General features: G+C 45.1%; 1 protein-coding gene across 3 annotated transcripts in view; it reads right to left on the reverse strand.

Moving 5' to 3' along the window:
- The window catches only part of LOC130197410 (citron Rho-interacting kinase), a 47325-nt gene that overhangs the window by 17220 nt on the left and 15785 nt on the right, over positions 1–14320 (reverse strand). For all 3 annotated transcript variants that reach the window (XM_056420074.1, XM_056420072.1, XM_056420073.1), the window contains exons 10-19: positions 13839–13934; positions 13496–13612; positions 13203–13312; positions 12705–12879; positions 11815–12012; positions 11653–11706; positions 5096–5293; positions 2422–2615; positions 1848–1983; positions 1650–1754 (exon numbers count right to left, since the gene is read on the reverse strand). In XM_056420074.1, coding sequence (XP_056276049.1) covers positions 1650–1754; positions 1848–1983; positions 2422–2615; positions 5096–5293; positions 11653–11706; positions 11815–12012; positions 12705–12879; positions 13203–13312; positions 13496–13612; positions 13839–13934 — 1383 coding nt within the window. The remainder of the gene's footprint in view (positions 1–1649; positions 1755–1847; positions 1984–2421; positions 2616–5095; positions 5294–11652; positions 11707–11814; positions 12013–12704; positions 12880–13202; positions 13313–13495; positions 13613–13838; positions 13935–14320) is intronic.

A 14320-nucleotide genomic window follows, 5' to 3' on the forward strand; every position in this document is an offset into this window, starting at 1 on the left:
ATATGATTTAAAGTTATCTATTCTAAGAAAGAGCAGTATATGACAGTACTTGGTGAACCAATATGCATTGTTTGCTTAGAAGTGGGTGTAGTAAAGGAGTAAATCACCACTATATAATACTAATGCAGAAAAATGATGACCATGCCAATGACGGCCCCCATGAGGTCTCACTCCAACAAATCTGGCCTACTGCCTAATCTGAGTCTGACACCCCTGCTACGCCCTTCTGCCTTTTTTTATGTTGTGCATATTTTTTGTTAACTTCTCATCTTAAGTGGATTATTATTGTTGTATTTAACCTTTACATTATTTGTTGTACCATGGTATTAATAAAAGAACTACAGGATAGTAAGAGCTGAACTGTTGCTTCATTTATCCAATTTCCACTACCATGAAAAAAGTGGGCTGGTCTTGAGCCTGAAATTCCCGGGCTGAAAAGTGGCCCCACTCCGGCCCTGCCGGACGTTGTTTTGTGATAAATCAACCACAACATTAGCGCTGCTGAAAACATGACGACACAACTGGTCCGACGTTTCCTAAAAAAAATTACAAACAAAAACTCACGAAATCCGTGATTTCAAAGCCTTGCAGCTGCTTACTGACGTTAATTATGTTTAGAGAATAGAGAGAGGGAGAAAGAGAGAGAGAGAGAGAGAAAAGAGAGAGAGAAGAGAGAGAGAGATAATTCTTATTTTGTTCTATTTAACAGGGGCTAGTCTAGGATTTGCGTGGCCAGACTGAAAAAAAAATCATAAGGCCTCTCTTAGCAGTGGTCCTTAGTTTGAGGACCACTGCTCTTGGCTGTTGATGTCTATCAATATTGCTCATTTTGAAAATGAGGTCAGAGGGCAATACGGATCCGTATCAGACCAGCGAGGAGGGCAATAGTGGCTGGCATGATGACCCATTAGCCAATCAGAATGCTTGTACTGTTGTTGCTATATAATAATTCATCTTTATTCATAAAGAAAATGTAAACTAGCGGACTAATGCTGCCCAGAGGAAACGCAGGTCGAGGACAGCATCATCAGTGTATTGCTGCTTATGCTTCAACTCTGTCAGAATTTTTTTTGGCAATGGGTGCCCTTTTTTTTGGTTTGAGCACCTGCCCCCCAAAATGTCTGTGCACGTGCCTGGAGGTACTGAACCTTGCAAGCTTCATCAGTGCATTAGGCAAACCCTTTGTAATTGAATAAATATAAAATATGATTTCTTCAAAACAGGTATATGTATAAAGTGCACAGAATGAACCACATCGCTTCAATTATACACAAAATCACTGCGTTCAAAGAAGAAAAAGAAAAAAAACATGAATTTCACACAAACACATAACTCAATGAATATTTATTGCAAATCAATGTGACTTTTGCCGTTGTCTTTCAGATACAAGTTTAGAAATTCGCAAAAAAAGTCTGTTCTTTTTCTTAGTTTTCATGTCTACCATCCTCGAAAAGGATTGGAATTTTTTTTGACGACCAACAAAAAACTGCCCGACCGGGTTGGACTGTGTGTGTCTTGACCCCCTGCCGAACCCCTGAGAGTGACTCGCCGTACCCCTGGGGTTCGATCGAACCCAGGTTAAGAACCACTGATCTAAGCATTTAAATCTTTACACAATACATGGCAAACAAAAGAGGTCATACATGTACCTCCTCCAGCAGCCTCTGTTTCAGATCCCTCTCACTCTCCAGCTTCTGCTGTAAACTCAGTGCGTTCATCTCCAGCATGGCATGCTTCTTTTCCAGGTCGTTAAACTGAGAGCAGAAAGCAGGAAGAGTTTAGCTGCACCATCTTTTAACTAGAATTTTTTTTTAAAAAATCTGTATATTTAATGTGGAAAGGCTCACCGTGTCGACGAGGCTCTCGGCCTTCGCTTTCTGGTCTTTGAGGGCCTGCTGCAGGGCCAGGATCTCGGCTTTGTGCTCCTTGACGGCCTTCTCCACCGCTTGGCGAGACTCAGAGCTGCGCTGCTCTGAGCGGAGCCTGAAACACACAGCACACCAGTAGTGACGGTGATTTTAGATGTTTTGGAGGACCCAGTTCTCATTTATGCACCCTGCCTATACACCAACTTAGAAAATGTTGATTTCCCAGGATACATTTGGACAAGCTCTAGAGGATATGTCCAAACCTGCTGCATTCAGTGTGTGTGGGCGGAGTGAACTCGGAGCAACTGCAACATTCAGAGCAAAACTAAATACTTGTTTTCTGTCTTGAAAAAGTAAATCCTTAGCGTATATATGATGGACTTTTGAACCCAATATGGGTGGAACAACTCAATCCCTCAGAGGTCTATTTCAATGCAGCTGTGCTACAAAATATCTCCATCTTTCCACTCAATACTAAATGGACATAGCAAGACACACTTAACACACATTCCCATTAAGTCCATACATGTTAGCACATGGAAGTTACTGGAACCTGTTCTGTTTCTCGGTGTCCAGAAGTCTCTGGATGTCCCTGATCGTCCTCTCGGCCTGGTTCTTCTCCTCCTCGAGTGTTGCCCTCCAGGCCTCCCACTGTCTCTCCTTCTCCAGCAGCTCGTCATTTAGGGTCTCCAGCTCCAGAACCTGCTCCTCCAGCATGGTGCATGTGGTCTTCAGTGTCTCCAGGTTCTGGTACAAAGCAGGATGTAGATGAGAAATACGGTTGTGGCCCGGACCCAATTCAAAGGCAGACTTATAAGAAGCGATAAAGAGAGAAAAGTAGCTTAACATCTTCAAAGGTATTGAAGGACTTCTGTTGTTGAAAGATCAATAATTATTACTGCTCATTGACTGATTTCGGAATGAATCTTGATCTTGAATTGGGGATTTTTTAAATTGTTTTGCTGGGTTTGGGAAAACCCTCAGGGGGGTTGAAGGGCTCTTCTTTAGGATGCAGTGACAACGAACTATTAAACCCACAACTTGGAGGTTTAGTCACCTGACCATCACATAGTAGACGTATCCAGATCCTTTGCATTCGTAAATTATATAATAGAAATACCACAACTAGGAATAACTATCATAAAAACGAACTTGAGTGTGCCAAGGCAAAATAAAAGCGAAGCCAGTTTTTGCATGAGCTGTCCACTCCCCGGTCTTTCTCCCACCATCATGCAGAAAGGGGAGCGGGGTTATGAAGCTATATTTCCATTATTTTCTCTGTTCACATGTTGGACATGAAATTCACTCAGACGTAGCACTCTAAAATAAACCAGGGGCTGGGGAGCATTTGATGGCAGCACAAACAACATAATAACTCCTCAACTGCGATTAGAAAAGCAGCATTGGTACTTCTCTGGAGACGTTGACATGACACGTTTGGGCACAGGACGTTTATTTTTAATTCACAGGGTGCTGTGTTTAGTGTTCTACAACACACCGATAAAGCATCGGGAGACAAATATAGCTGAAGCCGGTGCCGCGGCAACACCACGGCCCTCTCAAACGCATCCACAGCTGACACGACCTGGGAGTGATGGGGATGACACATCCCTCCCACACACCACCCCGTCTATGACTTCCATCGCTGGTTACACAACCGGCAGGACCGGGAGCGCTACTGGACACCCACAGATCCTCCCACGGGGGGGGGGGGGGGACACAGCACGTGCATCACACAGCCTCCTCCTCCTGCATCCAGAACACTACACAAAGCAATGCAGAGTTACTCCCAGGGTTTCTGCTGCCTGGTTTATACTGACCACCGTCAGAGCTGGGAGAGATGTCTATAGGTCAGCTGTCAAAGGTAGAGCGAGGATATCACATGATGTGGGTAAGTGGAAACCTGGAGTCTGACTGGCTGCGAGTGGGAAGAGGGCCGGGGGAAGGAAGCTGAACTAAAAGAAGGCGCACAGCTGTCTCAGACAACAGATAGCTGGGGTTTGTCTCTAATGATGTTATTTTGTTGCAATTTCATGTAGAAATGTAAAAACTACTTGAGTATTAGATTTGATTACATATTCTTTTATTAGTCCAAAAGTGGGGAAATTGCAGAATCACAGCAGCGGGTGCACATGAGAGCATTAAGAAAAGATAAAAAATAAAACACAAAACACAATAACAATACTAAATGCTAATACTAAAATACTTAATATACAGAGGAAACAAAATACATTTACAAGGCAGTGACCAAAGTCAATATATAGGGGAAGTGAGTATATAGTGGATAAAAAAAAAAGTCAGCTGTTAAGAAACATTTCCCTCCAATAAATAAATAAAGTCTCCACATCTGCCACATATTTTGTATTATTATTATTATTATTATTATTATTATTATTATTATTATTATTATTATTATTATTATTATTATTATTATGTATTTAATTATTTACATTGTATAGCTTTAAGGTTAATTTAAAAAAATGTTTTGAGTACTATGAAAAGCGCAATATAAATTAATTAATTAAATGCATTATTATTATTATTATTATTTATTTTTATTGCTGTGTAATAGACTGGTGACCTGTCCAATGTGTTATAGAGAAGGAATGGTTGACAGACAGTGTTTCCCCGTTTCATTTTGAGCCATATTAGAGTACAGACTCAATACAACGCACCAATTTAGGATAACTGGCAGCACGATGGCTCAGTGGTTAGCACTGTCGCCTCACAGCAAGAAGGCCCTGGGTTCGAATCCCGGTCGTCCCGGTCGTTCCAGGTCCTTTCTGTGTGGAGTTTGCATGTTCTCCTCGTGTCTGCGTGAGTTTACTCCGGGTACTCCGGTTTCCACCACAATCATAAAGACATGCACCGCAGCCTCACCCCGGTCGTATGGATGTGAATGAATGATGGTGGTGGTCGGAGGGGCCGTAGGCGCTGAATGGCAGCCACGCTTCCGGCAGTCTGCCCCAGGGCAGCTGTGGCTACTGATGTAGCTTACCACCACCGGGATGACTGTGTGTGTATGACTACTGGACTTTGGACTCTGTAAGCGACTTCCGGTATTTAGAGAAGTGCTATATAAAATTGAAGGTTATTATTATTATAACTCAGTATTGTATGTCCATCCGACATTCCTTTCCTTGGACTGTTGCCGAAACCAGCACGAGAAAAGAATAAACACACACACAAACCGTGAACTACAACATGACCCCCAGCCGCCCCGGTACCTGTTTCTGGTTGTTCATGTGCATCTCCTGGTCGGCCACCTCCCGGCGCAGCCGGTCCACGTCTTGGCTGAGATGCAGCCGGTCCTCTCTCTCGTCGGAGGCCTCGTCCAGCTGCTTGGACAGGTAGAAGTTCTGGCGGTTCAGCTCGGCATTCTCCAGAGTCAGTGTGGTCAGCTGCTCCTCCAGGTCTGTGATCACCTGCAGGAAGTCAACAGGACTCTCAGATGGATTGAAGGAAGGAAAATATGCAGAGCACCGAAAAAAATATCAACCAAGTAACTACGAATACAAAACAGGAATCAGGATGTTCTCAATACATTTATGCCCTTTATGTTTTTTAATCTTTATTTGTGTCACTATAACTGATATAATATGTGTTTCCTTAACAGCTATGACTGTTTTAAACACCCCACACAATCTCGACTGCAGCCATCTAGGTTAGTGGTATATTGCAGTAATCATTTTAGCATGATTTCCGGACTGCTTGTTAAACTCAGACATCATCCGGAGCAAGGAGGAACATCTTGTTATCAACATCGTCCCTGTAGGGAAATGAGGGTTCAAGGCTGGTGAGGCCGCCTGTAAGAGCTCCTTATTCTCAGCTCTCATGGGAAGATGTATGTGTACCACGCACAGTTTCCAGATGGCGGGGGTGGGGGCACGGGGGGGGGGGGGGAATAAATAGAGGCAAAGCTTTTAAGTCCATAAATTAGCTGTCTGTTCTGTACTGACTCAGTGCTTCTGCTCCCCCGAGGCCGGGGACTGACGGCAGCGACTAAATACTTAAGGCGGGGAGAGGAAGTCAGAGCTGCTATGGATACAGTGGTGATCCGGCAGGCCTCTATATTTACTTGTGTGTCATCTCGATGTATCGAGCAACGTGGAGACGGAACGCAAGTCACATCCGCAGCTTTGCATCCTCAGCACTGCCGAATACAAATGGCCCGAAACTATTTGTGAAAGAGAGTAAAGCAAATAAAAAGCCCAGCAGCTTTAAACTGTTAATCAATCTGGGAATTTCCTTGAGTGAAATAATATATTTACTGTACACGGCTCATATAAAACACAGATGAACATCTGCTCATTCTGAATAACAGATTTGCTGTTAATCCAATTTATTGTCTTCTTTGATAAAAACATGACTCACAACGGTCTCATACAACCAGAATATGAAAGGACAGCTACTTTAGCAGAGACAGCATAACAACATATTTGACGTTTTCCAAATGTCAAGATAATGTATATAGTCCCACGATATACATTGTTTTATTACTAACTCTAACTACTTTAATAGTAAGTATGTGAAAATAGGATCTCCACATGGATCAGAAAGATTTGGGACAAGTGTAAGAACGTCACTCTCAAATATTATCATCATTACACAGTGAAAATTATTCCAATTTTAGTTTTAAGCTAATATTAGCCCAGTATATTTATAGTTAGGGGAGATATACAAAATGATTAGGGACTAACTAGTGGCTTTCTGAGGTGGCATTTCTGCCATATTATCAAATATAACCCATAATACAAAATAATTGTGCACAGAAAAGAGCATACTGACAGTGTCTACAGTCTTACCAGTATTCAGCAAAAATAAAAGGTATGCAGTCAGCAAATGTCATTGCAGACTGCTGATTATGGGATGTATCGTGGGAAAAGTTGACGTTTTGACCTGAAGATAGCACGAGAGGAAAGTTCATGGTATACCTAAAATCGAGTTATCTTTTGAGGGGCAGAATGCGTTCAGCATATCTAAAGGAAAACGGCACTTTCTGTCTGTGCAAATGGAAACAATAGACTGATGTACGCTAAGCAGAGTTAGATGGGCCACAACAACTATCAAGGAGTGGCAAAAATTGAAGAAATGTAAAATATTGGCACTGGAATACATACATGTATAGGGGATATTACATCTTAAAACACTGAATTTTGTATATTAAAACAAAATGGAGTGAAGTGTTCCAAACTCCCTCCAATTTGGAAAAGGCTGAAATGTTTATTGAGGGCGAGGCCACCTTTAATGCATGAATACACATTACAATGGACATTTACAAGAGGCGGAAGATAACAGCATCTGTCCACCATACATTGGCTCTATGTTCGTCACGCTGGGTGAACTGGGTGAACTGGGCAGACAATGCAACGCCCCACAGGCCAGACTTTTATTCCTGCAAGACTATAATTATATGGTGACCAAAAGATCACGCTCTATTGAACATCGCCTTCATTGTTTTTGTTTACATTTTTCTCTGCACTCGTCTGAACTCTGAAGATGAACTCAGAGAAACATAAATGAATAATAAGTCTGTTCAACAGATATTTTAACGGATTAACCAACACCGTAAGTGACATTTAAAGCTCCGCTTGTAGCACATTTTGGCTGAATCTTTGGAGCGTGCTTTCTGAATACCGCGAGTGGGAGGATCACCGAGGTGTGTGTGTATGTGTGTGTGTGTGTGGGGGGGGGGTTGCATGCACTCAAATAAATGACAACATTGTTTCCTCAAGGTTCGCAGTATGCCAGGGCTGCACAATAACATCATCTCAACAATATAATAACATAATATAACAATAACACGAAAAAATGGCCTTGAGATTAAAAAAGGCTTCACGGTGCCTGATTATCAGAAGCTCTGGGGACCAGATAGTGTGGTTTTAAAAACAGAGGGAAATACATTGCTCTGCAGATATGGAAAAGAAAATAATCATAACAATGACACATTTAAAACTCTTCTGGCTGATTCATGTGTGGACTGTGATCTGCTTTTGTTCACTTTGTCGTGAGTATCGGAGAGCCACAGCAAAACAATGACGGGGACCGTCGTCTACTCGCGCGCTCAGCTGATCGCGCTGTGCAGGCCGCAGCTCCTGCCTGGAGACAGACCTGTGATCCCGGTGGAGCTACGGAGAAGGGCTCGCGGCTGCAGATCGGGTGTCAAGCGGAGGGCTAAAACGAGGAGATACAAACCCTCGGTACCGTCGATCATAACGGGGAACGTGAGGTCTTTGGCGAATAAGACGGATGAGCTCGGCGCGCTGGTAATGTCTGAGAGGATCTTCCGTGAGAGCAGCCTCTTGTGTTTTACTGAGACGTGGCTACACGCGGACTATCCGGATCACAGCGCGTCTTTGCCCGGCTTCAGGACTGTTCGGGCTGACAGAGACGCTACACAGAGCGGTAAGAAGAGGGGGGGCGGGATCGCTGTTTATGTGAATGAACGGTGGTGCCATCCGGACCATGTGTGCGTGAAGGAGCGCTTCTGTAGCCCGAACATTGAACTGTTGGCCGTGGGGATGCGCCCGTACTATTTGCCGAGAGAGTTCACGTCCGCCATTGTGGTTGTCGTGTACGTGCCACCATCAGCTGACGCTGAGGAAGCTGTGGACACCATCCATTCCACTGTGTCTGCTCTGCTGAATCATCAGCCTGGAGCATTCATGGCCATCACTGGTGACTTTAACCACACCACATTGGATAAAGCTCTGCCAACCTTCCATCAATACATAGACTGCCCAACAAGGAACAATAAAACTCTGGACTTGCTGTATGCTAATACTAAGGACGCATACAGCGCCACTGCCCTTCCCCCCCTCGGCAGGTCTGATCATGACCTGGTCCGGCTGACACCCAGGTATGTTCCTCTGGTGAAGAGGCTGCCGGTGACCACCAGGACTGTGAGGAGGTGGTCTCTGGAGGCTGACGACACTCTACAGGACTGCTTCGAGTCAACGGACTGGGATGTGTTGTGTGGACCGCACGGGGAGGACATCAACAGTATGACCGACTGCATCACGGAATACATCAAGTTCTGTGAACACACCACCATCCCATCACGGACTGTGCGCTGCTTCCCCAACAACAAGCCCTGGATCACCAGGGACCTGAAGGCGCTTCTTAACATGAAGAAAGCTGCTTTCAGGTCTGGAGACAGGGATGAGCTGAGGAAAGCCCAGCGCAACCTAAAGGTGAAGCTCAGGAGGGCAAGGACTCCTACAGGAGGAAGCTGAAGGCCAAACTCCAGCTGAACAACACAAAGGAGGTGTGGTCTGGGATGAAGCAGATAACTGGCTTCAAGGTGGGAGGTAGACAGCCAGGGGCTCCTGGAGAGGGCCAACGAGCTGAACTGTTTTTCAATAGGTTCAGTTCACAGCCCTCCCGTCTCCTCCACACATCACACCTCCCAAACACCTCCCCTCTGTCCCCCTGCTGAGCTGCACATCCACCGAGCCCTCAATAACAATGGGCTCCTCCACCTCCCCTCTCTCTGTGACGACTGACCAGGTGAGAAGACAGCTGGAGAAACTACTCCAGCGCAGAGCTGAAGGTCCTGATGGCATCAGCCCCAGGGTCCTAAAGACCTGCGCCACCCAGCTGTCTGGTGTCCTGCAGCGCCTCTTCAACCTCAGCCTGAGGCTGGGGAAGTCCCGTGCTGTGGAAGACGCCGTGCCTGGTCCCTGTCCCAAAGAAGTCAACACCATCTGGCCTCAACGACTACCGACCGGTCGCCTCACCTCCCATGTGATGAAGGTGCTGGAGAGGCTGGTCTTGGCCCACCTCCGGCCGCAGGTGAAATCGTCGCTGGACCCTCTGCAATTTGCTTACCAGCCTCATGTGGGAGTGGACGACGCCATCATCTACCTGCTGCAACGAGCTCAGTCGCACCTGGATGGAACCGGTGTCTCTGTGAGAGTCACTTTCTTTGACTTCTCCAGTGCATTTAACACCATCCAGCCACTGCTGCTGAGTGAGAAGCTGCGGGTGGCCGTGTGGACGCGTCCACCATCTCCTGGATCACTGACTACCTCACAGGCAGACCACAGTTTGTCAGAATGGGCCGTGTGCTGTCTGGAACGGTGGTCAGTGATGTTGAACTGTTCTGTCTCCCTTCCTCTTCACCCTGTACACCAGTGACTTCCAGTACAACACGGAGTCATGCCATCTGCAGAAGTACTCTGATGACTCTGCAGTGGTCGGGTGTATTAGGGATGGACGGGAGGAGGAGTACAGGGCAGTGGTGAGTGACTTTGTAAAGTGGGCCGATGAGAATCACCTGCGGCTGAACGTGGCCAAGACCAGAGAGATGGTGGTGGACTTCAGGAGGAAGGCGACAGCTCCTCCACCTCTGAGTGTCCTGGGAGTGGACGTGGACATGGTGGAGGAGTACAAGTACCTGGGCGTCTCCATCGACAGCCGACTGAACTGGAAGGCCAACATCAACGCTGTGTACAAGAAGGGGATGAGTCGACTCTTTTTCCTGAGAAAGCTTCGATCCTTCAACGTGTGCAGCAAGATGCTGGAGTTATTCTACCAGTCGGTTGTCGCCAGTGTGCTGCACTTTGCCATTGTCTGCTGGGGAGCAGCATCGGAGCCGGTGACACCAGCCGTCTCAACAAACTGGTTGGGAAGGCTGGCTCCATCATCGGCTGCCAGCTGGAGCACCTGGAAAAAGGTGGTGGAGAGGAGGACGTTGAAGAAACTTGTGTCCATATTGGACAACCCGGACCACCCTCTCCACCACCTCCTACAGGGACAGAGGAGTACTTTCTCCAAACGTCTCCTCACGCTCCGCTGCCACAAGGACAGATACAGGAGAACATTCCTGCCGACGGCTATGAGGCTCTACAACAGATCACCTCTTGCCAGATCATAGTGTTGATCTGCACTTCACACATCTCATTTGTTTGCACTACACACATACACACATTGCATTTCATTAGCTCTGCACTCATACACACACTTTGCTTTTTGCACTCTGTCTATATTTAATATTTTGTGTATTTGATTTGTCAGTGTTGTTGTGTGTTGTGTATGCATGTGTGTTGTATATTTACATATATATTTTGTTTTGTATTTTACTTTTATTTTACTTGTATACTTCTATATCTTTCATCCCTGTTTCTTACATTTTGTGTTTTGTTTTTATTCTTGTGTGTTGCTGCTACTGTCACGACAAATTTCCCCTTGGGGATTAATAAAGTATATATCTATCTATCTATCTATCTATCTAACTAAACCCATGAAACCATGAAACACGTGAAGAAAGGAGACAAACAGGATCATTATCTTCCTGACACTGTTCCTACAGGGCTTGTTTCAGTAATGGTAGCTCACTTAGTTGTTAATGTGCACAAACGGCATCACAGAAACAAACAATTCAATAAACAAGAAATTCAATTGGGAATGAATCCTTCACCACCGACAGAAAATTCTTCCTTTGGCCACCGACACAATATTTCGGGACATCTCAAGTGTGGAGCCGGGGCATATGTTTCATGTTCGTGCTATACTCCAAACGAAATAAACCAGAAGACAGATGCTTGTGATGGAAATGTATGATGTGGTTTAGTCACAGGGAGTCACTTAGCAGAGACACATTTATAAAGGAAGCCCTATTTAACCCAAGAATGACAGAAACACATATGGACTGACATAACATGGCGAGGTTGTTAGCTATGTGTGATGATGTGTGAGCGTTCAGCTGGTGTTCAATGCCAGAAGAGAGAGAGAGGTCCATTCCTAGAAAGAGGAAAGACGAGAAAGAAGGTGAGCAGCTTACCGCACAGCTGTCTCGCAAGACATCAAACTTGCGTTGTATCTCATCTCTGTGAGCCTGGCGGGGACGACAACAGACACAGAGGGACAGATGTTGTCATTTCACTTATGTAACTTCACAGGAGACATAAATCCCGTGCGCCCTTCTAGTCTCTCTCTCTCTTACTCTGAGAACAGTGATCTCCTCCTCGGCCTCCGCGGTGGTGTCCTCCAGCTCACTCCTGGCCTGCTGCAGTTGGCTCTCCAGAGCGTGGCGAGCTGCCTGCAGATTGCTGATCTGGGATTCACGCTCCTGCAGCGAGATGGTCAGATCTGACACCTGGCGCTTAATCTCCTGCTTCTGCTCCTCGTGCTCCAGCCCGATCTAGAGAGGGAGACAGAGGAGGGCAACCCGAGGTGAGCGGGATGGAAGGGGCAGAGCCTGAGTCTTCACCTGGACTCGGCCTCGTTGAGTTGGTGTTATTTACATCATAATGACCATGAGGCATGTGCACTGAGTTGCGAGGTTGTGGATCAACACCAATGACTCAATAATCCACCTAAAGAGATTTATAGCTTCTAAACTCACTTTCTGAAGTATTTTAGATTGTTTCAAAACAAAAGTCCTCTTCAGTGCACTGATCACATTAAACTAAACTTCACTACTACATCCCAACAATTTCATGTCATATGTCACATTTATGTATTGTACAGACCAGTAAGCTTCTTTGTTTGTTTTCTGCCTCGAGAACCACCTGTTACGTAACAGTAGTCACTTTCATGTTCGTTATTTTGAGGAGTTAAACTCTAAGTGACCTTTTTTATTGCTTTTCTGAAATGAGTATTTTATAATTTACTTTTCTTTTGTTATCATATTTTGTATGTATTTATATAAATATATATATATTTCTTTTATGGACCCTCCCAAAGAAAGCATTAACTGGAGTTATCTAGAATCCTCTAAAATACTCATTTAAAAAGTGTTATGATGAATCTGCAAAGACAGTTTAACCTGCGTGTCCATCAACACTTCCTGACTCAGCTTCCTGCTTCATCTCTCCTCTGACGTCTCCTCACCTCTCGCAGGCGAGTGTCCTGTTCCAGCACGCGGCTCTTGTTGCTCTGCTCCTGCTGGCTCATCTTCTCCAGATGCTCCTCCAGTTTGGCATTCTGGGCCTCCAACTTCCCAGCCTGAGACTCCAGGTAGAACTTTTGCTGGCGAAGCTCTGAGATCATCTCCTCCTGCGCTTTCCTGCCAAGACCACACATACTTGGGTGCAAGAAGTTCAATCGGAGGCAATGCAACGTGGTATTGTGCCATTACGGGCACACACACTCCCAAGGACAACAACAATAACAAGATACTTTCCTGGTATCATTTTGTACGAGCAATGTCTTTAACCAATTTCTTTACCATCCTCTCATATTGTGTCATGACTGAAGCTAATATTTTACTTGGGACAATCAATACAATTGAATTCAGATATACTTCATGGATAATAAATAAAAAATAAAAAGTGTTCCCACTGCTTTTAATGTTGATTGTGACACACATGATTGTGTCTGGGTACTTACATGTTTTTCTGTGTGTAGATGTTGCTGTTGGCTGCCAGTTTGTTGGCCTCCGACAGCTCAGCAATTCTCTGCTCCAGGCTGTTCATCTTAGAGTCCATAGCATTTATGGTCTGAACAGAAACGATGTCTTGACATCACCGGCTTCACTTAACATCAGATTGAGTGTCATTATTTTGTGCTCGACAATAACCCTCCCAAGATTATTCCAAACAACAACAAAAATCTATGTCAGTGTGATAAATATCAAAATATACGCCTGAGATAGTGTCGCTGGCAAGCTGGTCAGCTCTTACCGCCTTCTGGTCACCGATGATGCTGCACTTCTCCCGCACCTCCTCCTCATATTTGCTCTGACTGGACTCCAGCATCTCCTTATCGGCCATGTCCGCCTTCAACTGGGCCTCCAACACCTGCTCAATGCCAGGCAGCCCACAGAACCATAACCAGGATATCACTTAACAGGACAGAGAATAGCGTGAAGACGACATACTGTAGATCTCCCGAGCATAGAGTACACCCACGACTCAACCGGCTAAAGGCCTCCAAACATAGCACAGAGCTCCTCCCCGTACAGTCCATCAGGATTCACCTGCCTGTTGTTTATGTGTTGAGCTTCTATGTGTTTGAAGATGTTACCTTCATCTTGTCTTCGTGAAGCTTGTCCTTCTGCTTCAGATGAGTCTCCAGCTGTTGGGACGTGGATTGTGTTTCTCGCAGATTGTCCTCCAGCGCCTACATGAACATACACAAATGTGCTGTCGACAACGACTAAAATCTTCTCCGCCACTTTTTCTTTCTTTCTTCTTTTTTTTCTTTTTTTCATGGGAAAATGAACACAACTTTTTATTTCTACAAAAGGAAAAAGATTGCAGACATTTCTGTGGTTAGCGAGCGATCAAAAAAGGTCTCGCAAACACCCACTCACAATCATCGTGGATTCCTGCTGATAATGCGCCTCACAGTGTTTTGGAAAAATGCAATTATAAAATGGCTCGATTGAGAGGCAATTTTGAGTGTGGTGGAGTCACTCAGAGAGTCAATCACCGTACCAACGCACAGGGTTGATGCAACTAAACAATATGTTGGACAAGGCAGTGTGTTACTTTGTTTAATACAAT

Source organism: Pseudoliparis swirei, chromosome 7 (assembly GCF_029220125.1).
Source record: "Pseudoliparis swirei isolate HS2019 ecotype Mariana Trench chromosome 7, NWPU_hadal_v1, whole genome shotgun sequence".
Taxonomy (NCBI): domain Eukaryota; kingdom Metazoa; phylum Chordata; class Actinopteri; order Perciformes; family Liparidae; genus Pseudoliparis; species Pseudoliparis swirei.